Below are 18,420 nucleotides of genomic sequence, written 5' to 3'. Positions count from 1 at the left end.
CTGTCTAATACATAAGATAGTATTTTATTAGTTCAACGGAAATAGACTGTGTTACTGCAGTAAAGAGAGATATGTGAAATACACACTCACAATAAACACAAGGAACTATAAGAAACCAATATTTGTTAAATGTAAACAAAATATATACAGTGATAAAATGTATAAACTGCTTAAAGTAAGTTACCTGATGAGGTCCAGGGGTTGGTACTTGTACCAAACCCCCCACCAGGCCCAGCACTCGTACAGCAGGTGTCGATGGTTCTCTGCTCCGTGCGTTCTGATGGAGTTTTTGCTGTGGTAGCTCCCCTGTTAACGTAAAAACACACGCATATATAAATAATAGACTAACATAACCTATGTACAGTCCTAGTGTAATGCACAGACTGTATATAAAGATGGATGACATGACAGCACCGAAAGAGTGAAGCCAAAACATCTGTACACTGCTGGCTGGCTTCAGCATAGGTCACAAACCCTGCCTCCTCCATGTTAAAGGATGGGACATGTTTCTTATCAGACTGATTGATACTCAAATATCTGATGCTTTAAAAACAGGGGGAACTGTGAGACTGAATCAGGATTGGTCGAGTGCAGGTATCAGCTGGACCTCAATGCCGTGGCTCCACTCCATGATCACGAGATGGCAGCACTACATTTTGGCTTCATGTTTGTACAGTGGGGGGAGGTGGTGATGCGTCCTCCATCTTTATACAGCCATTGGTGTAGTGAATGATCAGCGAATAGGGGGTGAGCCTTTTCACACATCAGCAACACCACATCCGTGTCAGAGCCAGCAGTGACAGAACTGAATGAATGAATAGTTATTATGGAAATCAGCCAAATTACCTCATGAAGAGGGAAAGCTGCTTCATACGAGCTGTTGCTCAAAAGACGATTAAGCCCTGGAATGAAAAAGGGAGCGGCATGAAAGAGGAGAAACGGATGCCTGATGCAGTGGAGCTGTTAAGTTCCTTCCAAACCATCTGTGTCAATTAACTCATGTTAAGTGCATTAACTGAACAGGTCTCTTCTTTTACAACAGCTGGAAACGTCCGCAACATGCAGCGCTTGTCTGATCCATTGAATGTCCTGTGCCTGTAGCTGCTTTCATACATGCACTGAACTCCAGATAATCTCCTGACATTATCCAGAGGGGCTGTATGGGAGAACATACAGGGTTTCTAGTTTCTCTGCCCAGCCCCCTCATAACAACTCTGTATAATGTCCGAAGGAGCCATTGTGAGAACAAAGCATGAGATCCTCAACAGAATTCAACACGAGCAAGGTGGTGTTGGTATGATCAGATTGTTTAGGTGGAGCAGGATGAACTTTAGGGGAAAAAGCTAATCTAGAGGTGTAGTCACACAAAGACAGGCCTGAAATTATAATAAAGAAAAAAAAATGCATACGAGATCATTTAAACAGGTTTTTACTGAGACAGCTCCTGCTCTCCATTCTATGCAAACACGGATATCTCCCCCTCAAGCAATCCCTTTTTTTTTCTCAATTAATTCTGTCCATAGAAAAACTCACCCATCTTATTTTTTCCCTCCTCATATTTGACCCGCTGGAGGATGTGGTGGACGATGCGACTTCTGGTGGCGTTGTTGAAAAAAGTGTCTTTGTTGTGGATGATGAAACTGCAGTGAAACAAAGCGATTATTACACATCTGTTAGCTGAGAATGCTCTGTGGGGGCAGGTGTTGGTGTGTGTGTGTGGGCCAATTCAAATCATAGAGGATACAGACAGAATTCCAATGGCAAAAATACAAAAGAGTTAAAGTAAAATGTACCAGGCAGCAATGTATGATTAAGTTAAAATCATCTTCTATGGGACGGAGCTTCGAAAGGGGCACTTCTGTGAAACTCACTGATGTATCCTCGATCGACTGAAGGGGGCGGTAAAGCTCTCGTTCTCCTCCAGGTCAGGCAGAGTGTTGTTGTCAAACTTCATGGGCTTTTGGGGAAGCCAGCCACGGAATTTGTTCACGCGCTTCTCAATCCTGCAGGTAAGGTTAGTGTTAAAGCTGCCAGAGCCTGACTTGATCAGCTAGCCTTGATGTGGCCTCTGTGACTCACCTGCTCATGAACTTCTGCCGTCGTTGCAGGTAAAACATTTTCCTCCTGGAAAATGGAAGGTTGAGGATAATCAATCACAGGATGACAATTCAGTAATGAGGACAATGATAATGAATGGTGCAACTACTGCTATGACCATTCATATTCCTGATGTTGCTGTGGCTCCGAGTACAAATTCCACTCCTCCTACAACAACTACTACTGCTGCTTATAATGATAAAAATACTGCTAATGTTAAAAAAATGTAAGTATGTTTATTGAGCATCGACGATACAAAATGAGGACATAAAAGAGAATACTGTACAATGCTCACATTTTTCCAAATTTTACAATTTACAGTGACCCCCCCAGCCCCAGCCCCCCTCCCACACGTAAAACCTTTTTTGACTTTTGGAGCAATGTTTTGGGTTCCTGTTTTGTACTTGTGAGTAAAATGTGAGTATAGAGCGTGACAGTGTATAACTGCAAGATGGTAGAAAGGGAACTTGTTGTTGCTCTTTTCTGGTTGTAGTAAACAATTTCCATGGCAACAGTGATCTTTGACAATCAGAGACTTCACTATTACACATTAGGATTCTGGGTAGTATATAGTACGCCTCCTGACTTCAGGAATAAAACATATTTTTCTTCATATACATACTTCACAATCTCAATCAAATAGCTGTTGGGGAGCGCACCTTGGATGGCTACCAAACTATGGCTGACAACCAGCATCAAAGGCAGTGCAGAGGATAACTGTAGGCAAGCAAACATGGATGTAAACGATGCAGGATTTCGATTGTTCTAAAAGAATATTAAGAATTAAACGCCAACATGATGCCAACGTGATGCCAACATGACTTTTCTTTGTTAACCTGTAAATTCCACAGGGTACATTGAAGTCTATGTTTCAACCAGAAGACAGTTTTAGGAGCATCTTACCTAAAAGGCATGCGTATGTTCATGAGCTCTGCGTAGCGACAGAGGACATCCCATGGTGCGTGAACCTTCAGGAAGATTACGTCGCTATTGGTCAAGGAAGCCTGAGGAAGCCAAACACACAAAGTTTAATGTCAGAAACAAAGAGGACTTAAACAGGGAGAACAACGAAAGTCCAGGTCAGCTTTTGCTTCAATACTTTTTCCATTGGTTGCACTGTTAAGAGGTAGTTTACAATAACTGTGTAGGCAGGGGCGTACAACACTTGGTCAACAGAAATATGTTTCCAAACGTCTGCTGTTTTCTTCACCTGTCTGTTACTGACTAACTAAGTAGGAGTCATAGTAAAGGTTCAAGAATCAGGAGCTGAAAGAAAAAGAGACCTAGAAATAATAAAATGACTCAACACAAGAAGCGCACACAAGTGGCCTGCTGAAGGAGACGAGCACTATTACCCTCCTCTGCATATCCTGGATCACAATGACCTTGATGGTAGTGCATTGGCTGATAGAGCTGCAGTCAACACACACACACACACGACATCCACATTTTCCACTCTGTCACTCAAGTGGCACTTTTACTTAATAAGAAGCAGAAGGGGAGAATTTCCCATCAGCAAATTTGTTTTGCCACTATCAGTGGTGACTCACCGACGACCGCCACAGCATCCCTTAGCTAGATGACAACTTGACCAATTAGATGACATGAAATATAGGACTGAGCAAATTATTGAACTACAGCCTGGTTCATCATTTGTTTGGATCCCCTTGAAACATTTCCGTTGTCATTTTAGCAATTTGCAGCACGTTTCCGTATTGTGACTTTTTTGCAGTGCATGTGTTTTCTTAGTTTGCAGTGTTTATAGCTCTCTCAACCACCGTGGTTGCGGTTTCAACTTTAATATGACTTTCTGAGCAGTTTAAGAGGCCATTTTGTGTTTGTTCTTTACCTCTTTTTCCATCTGTAAGCCCTCAGCACGGATATTCCGCTCAAATACCTCCCTCTTCTCTGACAACGAGCTGGACTTCCTGTACACCAGGATGTAGTCAATGCGACTTTTTCCATCACTGAAGCAAAGGCCGCTGGACTTACTCCTCCCCTAAGGATAGACAGACAAAAGAGAGACAACCATGAAAGAGTGATAATGAGGGAGGAGAGATATTATGATGGACAGATGGATGGGTGGGCATTTAGCTGGCTAACTTTGGGGAGCCCAGAGATAAAGTTGCCTGACTAACCTCTGTGGGACTCGAATCAGACTTTGTGTTGTCGTCGAGGATGCTGCTATGTGTGGCCGGGTTCAGCAGTGTGGAGTCGTCGTCTCTGGACGGGCTGCTGGTGACCTCTGACCTTTCCCTCTCGAGCAGCACCTTCACATCCCTCACAGCTGCGGGGAGGAAGGTGTAAAATGGTTTAACACCATATGATAACACTGAACACTTGCTACATGGATACCAGACTAAAATCTCACCAGTATCATTTTACATTTACTATTATATATTGCATGCATCTGTTTGGATTACTTAGTCTTTTCTCTTGAACAGGATTATTTAAAGGTGACTATGGAATACCACATTTTCCTTTGAGTCAACTGAAGAAAGAGCGTGTGATCTAGGTATTGCTAATAAAGTGTGGACCTAAATGTATTTACTCGGTCACATTAGGTTGACATGTTTTCCTTATTATTGGGGACATAAATCTAGATGACATATTTCAAATACTATAATCATAACTACGTCCATATCAAGAATAACTCGGCACCACCACAATGACGTCTCTAACTTCCCTAAGAGGTGGCTCTCACCAAGGGGAGGGACATTGTCTTGCGCGCTGGAGTCCGGCGTTTCAGCGGAGGATTCCTCCATGATGTCGGAGTTCCCACTGGAGGTGAAGACAAGAGGTCTGTCCGCTGCCAGGAAGCCAGAGGCCGAGGGCTGCAGCGGGACAATGCGTCTGTGGAGGCTCTGCCGCTGGGGCTCAGACCCATGTAGAGATAAACTCACACCTGCAGGTTTCGGGCACAGAGAATAAGATTCCACTTAGTATCCGCTTGGACTTGATGCGGCTGACAGCAAAGAAGAGCCAACAGTGAGCTCTGAAAGCCGGATGCATTAGCAACTGGTCAAGTATTGAGTGATTGGTATTGATCAGCTAATCTGTCAGCAGGGATATTTTATGGTCACAAACATTTATGGGTGCACTATGACTGAGCTGTAAAAAATCGTACGGTTAGACCCCTCAACACAAACTCACTGTCAGCTTTAAAGGTTATTGGCATGAATAATTACTGGGTTTCCCCAGCCTTCATGCAGGAGCTGTACGTGCCCCATGACGTGAGAGGAAGTGTGAGAGGATTATGTTCACAAAAATACTGTACAATAACAATGTTCATCAGACTTTAAATGGTTTTGTTATTCCTTAAGTCTAATTACACTCTTTAAACCAGTAGTCATCAGGGTTTTTTACCAGCTGAATGCAGCACAACAAGATGTATGAAACACTGTCATAATATCACATTTAAATGTTGCTATGTAGAACACAAACATCTTGCAGACAAGGGGGAACATTACATTAATTTGCAGTTATGCTCGTGAGTTATGCAAGTTCAATATTCACTCTTCTTTTTGCTCCGTTTTGCTCTCAACCAACTCCTGAGGGGAATATCTTGCTATTAGCTGCTACGTAAATGTTCCACAATGTTTTTTGTGTGCACTTTATTTCTGTGCAGGTGATGTGCAACAATGAGACCTAGCCTGAAAGGTCAGTGCCAAAAAGCAGATACATTGAGTTGGGAGAAGCTTAAAATTCCTTCCTAAGGCTAAGCAAAGTGTAGCTAGAGTTTGGGCAGCCATGATTTTTAGTAAGTATACAAGAGTTAACCTTGCTGAAGGAATTATGTTGAGGTCAAGACTGAACTACAGCTTTATGCAACAGATGACATGACGAACAGTCGGATTCTTTTCTAGTCACGGTCAAAGTCCAATTTAGCAATAAAAACCGTTACAAGTTTCGAGAGCCTGGTTAAATAACCACTTACACTACTATAAACTTTTTCTTTTTGCTGTGCCATAGTGTAAAAGCAATATCATCAAAGATGGGAAGAAAAAAACATAGAAAGCAGGAATATAGGGGATAGAGGAGAAGAGCTCTCTTGCATAACCCTCCCTTAAACACCTTGAAAAAGACATGCACATTCCCTGGGAACACACAAACTAATTGGGTCTATTTGTCAACCAGATGTCGTCCTTTGGGGGGAAAGAAATGATTCAAAGATTAGCAAAGCACTTTAAATCAATTGCGTCTAAATAGTTGTATCTATTACTTTCAGTCTCTGGAGAGCAGGAAGACTTCAGTGGAGGTGGGTGGCTGTCTCTGAGGTCTGCATGCTGAATTTCCGTTGGAGACAGCAAAGGTGACTCAGCTAAATTTTTCTGCTGAGCAGTGACAGCAGGGACAGAGATAGAAATGGGGAAGCGTCTGTGCTCTTAATCAGCCGCTGATGCTTTCGAAATCCCGAGCCGATGTATGTAGCTAATAGAAATGTGATGAATTTTCTTACTTGTGAAAAGAATCAGTACTCAGCCCCCTCTTGGTTTACTAACAGCAACCTTGAACATTTCACTCGATAACATCTAGCTATCCCAAGAGGAGCTGCTACAATCAGAGAGGCCGGCTGGAAGAAACTTTGTGTTCCCACGATGCTCCACCACTTGTCCATTATTAGCTAATTAAACTAGCCTTACTTTTACTGTAGGCGTGATCACTCATTCGTGATTGGACCAAGTAGTGATATTGCACTTACAGCTTTCCCTAAATGGCCTTCTTCACAAGTATTAAAATGTTGAACGTGCATCAAGTTACTTCGGCCACTAGGGGTCTCTCAACCAAAACGATAACAAAAGACAGTGTTTGATGACGTTGTGAAGCCGTTGTTTTCACGATTATTACCAATCAGACGCAAAGCATGTTCATATAGTTAAATCCAAGTTAGAATAAATAATCGTAATCCATAATGAGTGACCGATACAAACAGTGGAAGAAAAAATTTGGGCAAAATGAAACGTCCCTTAACTTAAATAAAATTGGGGATTTCGCTGGGTTTGAGCATTGTTTTATAATGTTAGTACACAAGTCAAATATATAACATAGGTATATTTGTTTTTAGACATTTTAATCAAGAACTGTTACATATTATAACTTAAATCGTGAAATGAAAACATACTAAACGTACTGGGTGCTCAATAGGCGGCAGGTGCTGCTTTAGTGGCGGGTTGGAGAGACGGCTTTCCCTTTCAGGATATGAAATTGTGGACATTTGTTTTGTAGTTGTGGTCTCTGTTTGTGAACTGCTACAAAACCATTGAGAAGGGAGTTCACAATTTGAACGAACCCTTGTGGTTTAATGTACTGTATGCAACAGACAGAACGACTGTGGGGGATCAGCAGCATCGGCTTGTCAACTTCTATTCAAGACGCTCGCCGACCCCGTTTCCTCAGCACCCACAGCCCTCCAACGCTGGTCTCATTAGAGGGAGAGAGAATTGCTTACTATAAATATTGGCTCTCAGAGGCCTAACACACCACATATTAGCCTATATAAAGCTGCTATGCTGAGACAGCGGCCAGTCAAACAATGTATCCATCAAACTTTAATGGGCCTATGGTTTGTCTGTAACCCAAGCTCCAACCGAGGTCCCATGGTGCTGAATCTTTGGCAGCAAACAGGCAGACGAGCAGGGGACTGTTCTCTTCACAGTAAATAACAAATATAGTGTTTCATTAGCAATTTGTTAGGGGATTGTTTCTTTTCTGCCATCCCCTGTCCCCCCGTAGTGATAAGTGGAAACTACAAATCCAGGAAACATACACTTAACTTACAAGCTGTACATTAGCAGTGAATCAAGCTGGCAGCTAACTAACAGCTAATAATAGCTACATAAATAAAAGCACCACTGACTCTCTCAGTCCAGACATGCTGACCTTTGAACACATAATGTCGGACAGACCATGTGCCAGCACATAATCAAACATTCACTAACGCTGCATCAATACAGGGAGTATTATGACTCAATAGATTATTTCCCTGTATTTATCATGTTCCTGATGTCCTCCATGTACAAAGACAGTACATCCTCTAATGTCCCAAAGTGGGAACATTGTGTAATGCATGCTGCTCTGTATTGAAACCAAAAAATGGACAATATACAAAAGCACATATCAAAGATGCTTCAATAGAGTTTTTAAGGGTTTTTCTCTAACAGAAGGTAAATAAATATAAATACTACAGTTACTGAGTAATTTTAACACAATTATTTACAGACCTCAGACAGGCAACAACATCAGCATTCATTTAAAGAACAAACAAAGTTAATAATCACGTTCAGTTGTTCCATTGGTGTTGTGGTGAGTGTAAAATGACCCAGCTTATCCCTGTTGCTCAGTTTCAGATTCTCATTCCGTGTCCAGTTCATATCCCATCAATAATTTAAACTCAACAACCCACTAGTTTTGAATCAGGACCTTCAGTATTTGGAGCAAGAGGCTCATGAATAATCCTGTGTGTGGAAGTGTGTAGGCTACACGTTCCAGTTTTCAACGTGTCAGATACATATTTAATTCACATTTCATATCTTGTGGTGTTCGTCTCATTGCCAGGTTGCTGCTGCAGGTCTCGATTAGGTCACTGCCTACTAAAGCTGCTTTCAGACATGCACGTTACTCTGTAATGCCTCTGCACTTTCTAAAGAGGAGGTGTATGTATGAATGCAAATGTCTGTATAAATCTGCAGAGTCTGGAAGAGATCCTTTACAATACTCACCATGAGCAAGTGGGGGGGATTTGATGACCTTTAAAACATGCAACAGATGAAACGTTAAAAAAACTGAAAGAAAACAAATATCTCAGGATGAAAGAGAAGCGCCATACAAGATACATTTATCTATCCCAAACACATGCACAGACACACTCATGCAATTGAGGGAAATTTGTCCTCAGCTTTTAACCCATCTGGTGCAGGACACACAGAGCAGTGGGCAGCCATAAGTTTAGAAGACACAGGCGAAGATGTCAAAAGACTTTGTGGTTATAAGAGACGATGCCAGTGTCTGTGTGCTGTAAACAAAAACACACAATTTCTGCAGCAGAATGAATACATACATCTTTCCTCCGCCTGCTGAACCACTCCTCGCCCCAATCCTCAGAGGATCTCTGTGTTGTTGTGTACGCTTCTGGGCAGAGAATCTCCTGCCGCTTTGTTAATGTGTGAAAGACAAACTTCAGATCATGTCTTGGAACGGTTTAAGAAAGATGGACTTATGTAATATGATAGTGGTACATCTAAATCTGGTGCTGGATTTGACAGGATCTAGATTTGATGAATGGATCCAAACCGGATTTTAATTGGATAAAAAAAGTAATAGTTTTGTGTGTTCTGTGGCTATAAAGGCTGCTTATTAAAGTACGAATGTGTCGATGCCGCAATGTCCATGTTCCTGTTCCAGTCAAGGACCGTGTCATAAATTCTCTCTCTCAACCTTTATTGGTTGTCAAATTATGATAAAGAATGATGTAATTAAATGCAAGTTGGCCTGGGCGGTGCAGGATGTGGCCTTGCTGGTTCAGTTGATCCAACTCGAGCGAGACATATGTCCTCATTCATACAGGGAGGAAAGAAGGAGACCATAAAAGCACTGAGTTACGACTCCACTCAGAGTCGGAGCTGAACAGAAAAGACATGCACAGGGAAACTTGTTGCGTCCACTCTGCGATACAGAGCATACAACAACTCTGCATTGTGTTTAATGGTGCAATTAGCATGGACAGCAAAAACAATCCTGCAGATTTGAAATCAAAATGTTGACAGTAGTAGTGATGATCACCAAAACTATTGTCAGACCCAATTTTGGGGTCAATGTCCAGAGACTTTCACAGATGAGGAACATAACGGAAAATAGTCTGGGTCAGAAGCATTCACAACAACAGGACAATATCTGGAACATTCAGTTCAAGGATGGCGTCTGGGTAGAGCATGCAGGAGGGAGGACATAATTTATAATTTCCAGTCAGATGTTATTGTCTCGCTGTCTTTCCAAGATGAAATCTTCGTCTGTGTCTTCTACATGAGGGTCACCTTTTTTGCATCCTGTGGAAAAGAGGATCCATACGCCCTTGCTGTCATTAACACGCCCACGTCCAGGCATTCTACCGGGGAGCTGGCCGCAAAAGTTCTGGGTTCGATTCTGACTTGAGGCACTTTGCTACATCTCTATCTAACCCCCCTCCTGAGTTCAGTGCAGGTCTGAAAGCAGCTAAAGTGCAGCTAAAATTAGAATGGGGCATCTAGCATTGAGGGTAATAAGGACTCCTGCCTTGTTGGAGCTTACGATCAATATCAATTACTTAATGTCAAGAGGTATTTCCCTTCCTGCTTCAAGAAAAGTGTGATGCTAAATGCCCCGATAAAATACTTGGCTTTGATTCTTAATTACTCTTTCCATTACCCTGCAGTGCCCCAACATCAGCACCAGGACATATGAGTACGATTTAAAAAAACATAGAATTAGGTTTTGTAAAAAGCTCTTTTGTAAACATGTACTTTTGTCAACATATTTTCATTTGATAACTGGGGACATCTACAAATTGTTTGTGCCAAGTTGGTACGACAGACAAAAACAAAACAAATATATAAAAAACACTCTGTAACAATATGGTTTCTTTCGTAACACAACCCAGCCTGGAGATGCTCCCACTGATTGACAATAAAAGACTGGAGGGGGGACATGAAGAAGAATGGGAGGGTGTGGGGGTGTGTGATGTGTTGCCAAGGGGATTGGGTGTCAGTCACTTGTGAGGAGGGATCGTTCGTTCCATCTGGATGCACGCATCATGCCCTGGGGTGGTGGATTGGGTTGACGAGGGGGGGCATATTTTCCCTGAAGGCAAGCGGTGGAGATTTGGTGCCTGCTGACCTGCTGCTGGTTACACAGTTGCAGCGCACACACATACACACACATGCTCACACACACACACACACTCCTCGCAGCGGCATGTCCCATTGCTGTGTCTTACAAGTCCTACATCACGGAGGGAAAAGAGTGTGAGACACGCTTACAATCAGGAGACTGGGGGGCACCCTGCAGAGCAAATGAGACAATGTGGGTTTGTGTCAAGGTCAAATGCCTGTCTGGTCACAGGGAACTGCGAAAAAAAGAGATGGAGCGGCGCAAAGAGGAGAGTGAGCAACACATGAGAGAGAGAGATAGAGAGAAAGAGAGAGAGAGAGAGCACTGCAGCAAAAACACAGCCACTCTGGAGACCAAGCTGCGTTTGCTCCAAGACAACTTGAGGACACTCACCGTGTGAAGGTGGAGAGAGGAAGGGAGGCAGCTCCACACCTCAGAGGGGGAGAATAATAGGTTAGGGGGGAGGGCTTCCAAGCCGAGCCGCAGCAGACGCCAAAACAGCCAGAAGACTCTTCCCCATTCGCACACTCGCTCACACACACACACACACGCAAACACACACACACACACACACACACACAGCGGTCACCCCTCTTCCCCCCCCCAGCCCCAACGCGCAAATGACCTCTTTGAGGGAAGCAAACGAGCGCAACGTCCCACGAGGGAAACCAGCATCCCCACTTTTTACTCCTCACTCATCAGTGCTTCGGCTGATCCATCATCCCTGCACCTCACACAGACACACACACACACTCACACAAACGGACGTGACATAGTGAGGATGCTGACACCAGGCAGCAGAAAAGCTCCCAAAAAAAAACACAAGCTGTCAAATCTTCTCTGAGGGAAAAAAACACACAAGCATGAGCATGATGTTTACAGTGACCGAGAGAGAGAGAGGGGGGGAGTGAGAGAGAGAGAGAGAGAGAGAGAGAGAGAGAGAGAGGGGAGGCGCATGCTGCTCTGTGGCATTCCTATTCAGCTTTTCACTGCCAGCCAATCGGAGGTCAAGCTGCTCTGACAGCGGCCAATGAGTAAAAAGGGCTGGCTGTGTCATTGTTGTCGTCGCCCAAAACAATGACAGTTGGCACTGATCACAGTATCAGTGTGTACCTCTGATGGAGGCTCAAGGGCAACACACACGTGCACACACACACACACACACACACACACACACACACACACACACACACACACACCATAATGTACACAATTATATAATTATAATTACATTTTATAGCAGCAAACATTTTACTGCACATTTATTAATATGAAATATTGTTATTTGGTTGATGTGCTCTGTTACACGTGACATCTATTGAGCTTGTGTCTGTCCTGGGAGAGAGATCGCTCACACGTGTCTCTCTCTCTCTCTCTGAGGATTCTATGTTTTTCATGCTTTAGTCGAGATGTGACAGAGGATGTCGCATCTGGCGAAGCCCTACAAGGCGAATGGTGATTGATGATTATGGGCTTTGCAAATAAAATTTGATTAGATTTAAAGTGTATTACTATTTATTATAATTTAATACTGACAGGCCTATATGTAAGTTAAAATGTGCATTGGTCAGTGTATTCCTCATGTCGCTGCTGGGTCTGAGGAGAAGCCTTTAGAAATCAGATTCAATGGAAGTGATGGGACACAAAAGCCATAGGTGTAAAAAAAAGCATTTCTAAGTTATGGCTGATATGAAGCTTCAGCAGTTTTGCGTGAAACAAATTCATCTCCCAGTGTTCAAGTCTTAACTCTACTGCAGCTCAGCAAAGATACACAATCTCCAACAAGTGTTCCCCACTTAAAGGGATAGCTCACCGTATAATTCATTCATTATCTACTCACCACTATGCCAATGGAGGGGGGGTGATCGAGTCCACAAAACACTTCTGGAGTTTCAGGGGTAAACTTTGTCTGGTGGGTTTCACTGATTTCATTTTGTGACTGTAAATGTTTCATCTGGACCAGTGTGGATGTGATAATGACTCATGAGTTTTGTTTTTACTTAAAATACTGTTTTTGGAGAATATTGACTCTGCTTAAGGCTTATTAGAAAATATGGAGCATTTCAGTCACTCCGAGCTGATCTGGATTTTACAAATGGAAACATTAGTCTGCTGCTCCTGATGTCTCCCGTTTATTAAAAATGAATTTCACTAATCTTCACGTACTTGTGCTGCTGTCACAGAGAGTCTCCTGGCTCGCACTGAAAGTGGGCAGCGGGGTGATGGACAGCGACGCCGGGCAGGACACTGGCTCGGGATGCTCGCTGATGGGCGGGATGGCGGTGGCCTCGGAGTGAACGCAGTCCGGACTGGGAAGATTGGGACCGCTCGCTGGGAAAGGACTCTTCCAGTGAGAGAACCCGATAGCCACTTGACCGCCGAGCTCAAACCCTGCAAACGCAACGCAATCAGACCAAAGGAATGTTGGAGGTATGTTAGAAAACAAACACACATTTTTCAAGTGTCAAAAAATAATAACATAAATTAACAGGTATGACACACTAAAGCATCAAATACTTTCATTTGTGAAACTGAGCATTACAAATTTTTGTATTTTTGTAAAAATATTTACAAACACAACTCTGTCTCTTTATGATGCTGGGAGACAAGAAGCGGTCAAAAGTATGACTGTAAAGTATTTACCAATGTTGCCCTCTAGTGGTAAAAGCTGTCAACAGCATAGAGAAATCCAACTGAAGGTAAGGTGAGGTCATTGCCCAAAATTGTATTGATCGTACACACAGAACAGGATTTGCTGAACAACACAACAAATGTCATGTAACTCATGAAACACCAACAAACTCACGATAATCTAATATTTAGCAGAACAAAATATACAAGCTGTTGAGAAACAAAGCACATATTTCGAATTTAAATACAGCTTTTACTCACATGTTTTTGTTTGAGTATGAAGTTATAAAACAGTAAACCTGAAATGATTTATCTAGTAACTGAAAGAGAATCTTGACAGAGATAATTAATATAAACCTTTTTTCAAACCGTCATTGACACGGAGAGACAAAATATTTTTTCATTTTACTTTATTAATAGTATGCTGTCTTCAGGAGGGGTTTTGTGTTGAGGAGTTGGCTAACTTTAGAAGCCATGTGTTTCCCCATTTCAGCTGCCAGAATACAATGTTCAAATGTTTTGTGACTGCAAGTGTCTTGTCTTCGTTCTTGTGTTCTGCCTGAGTTACCTGTGTTTCTACATTATGTGAGTATGAGAGGGTTGAATTTCTGCCTGTTCTCCTCTGGATTAGTTTGCTCATCTGGTTTTATATGCCTGAACTCTCCATAAGACTTTCAATAATTTATAATCATTTTAAATTGTACTGAATTAAATAACATTTGTCTATTTAATTACTTCATATAGTACTGTACCAAATTAACAAAATATTTGCAGTCTGGGATTCAGTGACTGGCTTGTCTATGCGAGTGCCTACATAGACATAATGTCTCGGGATTAAATTTGCTTTGTCATGTCACCCTCCGCTATTTCTATGATTTGTGGGACTGTTTAGACTTTGATCGGTTATGACTCAGACTCCAGAACTCATAGACTTTGTTAGGACTATGACTATGCAGTAATATGTACATTTCCTTTATCCATAACCAGCAGGTCATCACAAGCAAAGTATAGATCAGACCATACTTTGAATTAAGTATGTGTGGAAGTTAAAATGAAAGTTCTGTGAATTAGGACAATGCTGAGTTGCATAATATACAGTACGTATAAATGATGAGATTGATTTCCTCCACACTGCTGTTATGTAACACGCCAGAGGACAGGTGGGACTAAGGACCCCCCCACACACACACACACACAACTCCTAGTTTCCTGTGAAACACAAAGCCCAGCAGATTTCGGAGGCACATCAGCAAAGAACAAACACGGCCCAATCAATAGCGGGGTAGAAGAACGCCTGGCTGTCTCTGAGCCTCACACCACACATTCAGCTGAGGAAGACGAGAGAGGCTTCATCTGAGCTTCACATCTGATATCTGCCATTTTACTTCTTTCAATCCCCTAAAAAGTATAAAGGGGCTTTCACGCCCGTGAGGCTGGGCGTCCCCTGGAATAATGTTAGTGCTCAAGTCAGCACTTGCAAAATCTGGAGCAGTGAGATCTTTATTGTCCCAGAGGGAAATTTGTCTAGTACAACTCTTTTTAACAAGATAAATCTAACCTAACTCTCTCTCTCTCTCTCTCTCTCTCTCTCTCTCTCTCGGTGCAAGCTGGGAGTTTGGTGCGTGAGCGAGTGGCAGAGTGCGATTTTCGTTCTATATTTCTCTTTGTTTGTTTGTTAATGTTATATTTTTTTCATTCACATAGCAAACTAGATTCACAGTAGTTTATTTTCTGGTGGTTTGGGACTTTCTCTGGGTGTTTTTCACCTCACCAGCGTCTTGCTGGTGTCGTGGCAGCGGCCATGGCCGGCTGTAATTTTAAATCACTTACACGTAAGCACGGGGTTAAGATTTGTGTGAGTTTCTACTGCAGCGTGGAAAGCATCGGTCTAGCTGTGGGGGAGAAGGTCGGTCACAGCTGTGTGGTGTCGGTCGCTCGGATGAACAGCGCTGTGGTCGTGTTCCTCGACCGCGTGGAGAAGGTGAACTCCGTGGTCGAGACAGGTATCACCGTGAACGGCTGTTTTGTACAGGTACTGCCTTTGACCCAACCCGCTACCAAGGTGGTCCTGTCCAATGTCCCTCCGTTCATCACCGATGAGTTTCTCAGTAGAGAGCTGTCCAGGCACGGAAGGTAGCGTCCCCAATACGTAAGCTGTTGTCTGGATGTAAAGGCCAAATTATAGTCGGGTTGCACACACGCATGCATGCACGCAAGACACGCAACACGCCCCTTTCGTGCCCTCTGGCGTCTTGCGTGCGTCCGCCAATTTTTCTAACTACACGACAAAACGACGCGAGCCTCACGCAGCCCGCAAGGCTTGTGATTGGTCTGCTTACTACATCCCGTCCGGAGTCTAGTTTCCGGTTTCATGCCCCACAATACGCGGAAATCACGGAAGATTTAGAAGAACGAATATGTAACAAATAGAAGAGCACTTGGCAGAAGAGATCCGAAAGTATGACCACTTGTATAACACGTCACTGACTGGCCGATTTGTCCGCCAGAAATAGGCTATGAGGAGCGGGAGTGGCGATGTAAATAAAGATTCGATGAAGAAGAAGACGTCTCTTCTTTGTGTGTTTTGTTTTCGAACAAAAACGTGAGTGAACCATAAACCAAAACAAGTCCGTCGATGCAGCTGCGTGGCCTTCCGCGGTTGCAGTCGCAGGACTATAATTAGGCCTTAAGTCTCCGTTACTGTAACACGTAGTGTCCCACCGCAGACAGCTCTACATGGTACTACCCACGCGCTTCTCCACCAACATCTCCACGGAGAAGCGAGGCTGTGACCGAGGCATCACGAGGGGTGAGTTCTGTTAATACACCGGGTGTTGGGGGGGATGTTGTGATGGAGGATGTTGTGGTGGAGGATGTTGTGGGTAAGAAAGAGGAACGGGAGGTGGGAGATAAAGGGGAGGAAAGGGTGGTGTAGGTAAACAGGTGGAGGAGGTAACGGGTGAAGAAAAAAGCGTTGAGCAGGAGGGAGGGGACAGTGGAAGGAGAGGAGGAGAAGCAGCTGAGGGCAGGATGGTGTGGAGTGAGCAGGTGGAGGAGGAGGAGATGGAGGAAGAAGAAATAAAAGAAAAGAAAACAGTAAAACGCAGGAGATCAACCAGGACAGTTTTTAATGAAGCAAAGAATAGTAAAGTGCAAATGGAGAGTGATGTGAGTGAAAGTGAGTGTGTGTCTGACAGCAGCGACTTTCCGCCTTTTAACAGCAGTCAAAAAAAGAAAATGTTCACAGTAGACAAATTTAAATCATTTTTACATCAAACAAAAAATCAACAACTCATACTCGAAGAACACTTCCCAGATCTCTGTCTTTTTATTTCCTCGGCCAGACTCCACGTCAGCCAGAGGGAGGAGTCTGGCCTCACAGACCAGGAAGTTTTTAGGTTAAAAAAGCTGGTGCTCAGAGCAAAGAGACAACTGAGCAGTGATGGAAAGGACAGCAATGTGTGTATTAATTAATTTATTGTTTTCTGTTTTTATTTCAAACATTTTAAACAACATGCAAGAGATCAAAAGAAAAGAACCTGTATTTATGAAACTATGAAAATGAAAAAAATTTATGTCATGTTTTTACAAAAAACGCATAGTGATTTTAATAATGAGTCTGACTGGAGGAGGGAGTGGGGAGGGGAGGCCATTTTAAGTCACAACACTTCCCTGAGCACAGGAGTGGGCTTCCTCTTCTCCACGGCTTTTAAACCGAACTCGCTGGAGGTCAAACATGTGATCCAGGGGAGGCTTCTTTTTGCCAAAGCTCAGTTCGACCATTTTACTGCTGTTTTTATTAACGTTTATGCTCCAGCAACCGGTGCAGAGAGGAAGCCGTTTTTACTGAAAATAAGTGAGATTCTTAATGATTGTGCCATGGAGGATTTTTTATTCTTGGGTTGGGATTTTAACTGCACTTAAGATACGATTTTAGACCGCAACCATGCAGAGCCTCATCCAGCCTCTCAGCACGCTTTTAAGCAGCTGGTCCGCTCTCACGGCATGGTGGACGTGTGGAGGAGGATGCACCCAGACTGCAGACAGAACACCTGGTCCCACATCAGAGAGAGTAGGATCTCCTCAGCCAGGTTAGACAGGATTTATTGTTTTAAACATAATTTTAACATTTTTAAAAGCTGCGCTATCATGCCGGCTGGTTTTAGTGATCATTCACTGCTTTTATGTCATGTGTTTATCAGGAATGTTTTACGAAGAGCGCCTATTGGCATTTTAATTCTGTTTTAACATTCGATAAGAGTTTTACAGATGTTCTTATGTATTTCTGGGGTGTTTTTAGACAGAGGAAGGGCGAGTTTAGTAATCTTAGGCAGTGGTGGGACCACGGTAAGACACAAATAAGCTTATTGTGTCAACAACACACCCTCAATGTCACAAGAGACGCCACCCGATCTATGAAAGATCTAGAGATCGACATAGTGGAACTAGAACATTTAAGTGAGTCCACCGGAAATCGAGGTTATATTGAAAGCCTCAAAGAAAAAAAAATGGCTTTAGCCGACCTGTTAGAACGTAAAGTACAGGGCGCGTTAGTCAGGTCTCGGTTCCTGAACATTGCTGAAATGGATGCTCCAACTAGCTACTTCTTCAGTCTGGAGAAAAAGAACGGGCAGAGCAGAGTAATCCACACCCTGCTCTCAGACACAGGGGATAAGCTGATGGAGCCACGTCAGATAAGAGAGCGGGCTGTGAGTTTTTATGAAGCGCTGTACTCTTCTGAGGAAGAACAAAATGGCAGGGAGGAGTTCTGTACAGAACTACCTCAGATCTCGGAAGAGTCCAACTCACAGCTCGCTGCCCCCCTCCGGA

The 18,420-nt window shown here is 43.2% G+C and overlaps 1 protein-coding gene across 2 annotated transcripts in view; it reads right to left on the bottom strand.

The window, feature by feature from the left end:
• The window catches only part of LOC133948641 (anoctamin-4-like), a 46,535-nt gene that overhangs the window by 18,401 nt on the left and 9,714 nt on the right, over window positions 1-18,420 (bottom strand). Inside the window, exons 3-12 of one of the 2 annotated variants that reach the window (XM_062382536.1) lie at window positions 13,126-13,350; window positions 4,802-5,002; window positions 4,236-4,384; window positions 3,947-4,096; window positions 3,001-3,101; window positions 2,080-2,124; window positions 1,872-2,003; window positions 1,534-1,640; window positions 847-902; window positions 185-306 (exon numbers count right to left, since the gene is read on the bottom strand). In XM_062382536.1, coding sequence (XP_062238520.1) covers window positions 185-306; window positions 847-902; window positions 1,534-1,640; window positions 1,872-2,003; window positions 2,080-2,124; window positions 3,001-3,101; window positions 3,947-4,096; window positions 4,236-4,384; window positions 4,802-5,002; window positions 13,126-13,350 — 1,288 coding nt within the window. Of the gene's footprint in view, window positions 1-184; window positions 307-846; window positions 903-1,533; window positions 1,641-1,871; window positions 2,004-2,079; window positions 2,125-3,000; window positions 3,102-3,946; window positions 4,097-4,235; window positions 4,385-4,801; window positions 5,003-11,352; window positions 11,806-13,125; window positions 13,351-18,420 lie in introns of those variants that run through there. The other variant, XM_062382537.1, reaches the window with a different exon arrangement.

Source organism: Platichthys flesus, chromosome 23 (genome assembly GCF_949316205.1).
Source record: "Platichthys flesus chromosome 23, fPlaFle2.1, whole genome shotgun sequence".
Classification (NCBI taxonomy): Eukaryota; Metazoa; Chordata; class Actinopteri; order Pleuronectiformes; family Pleuronectidae; genus Platichthys; species Platichthys flesus.
This window is presented reverse-complemented; position numbering and strand designations above follow the sequence as displayed.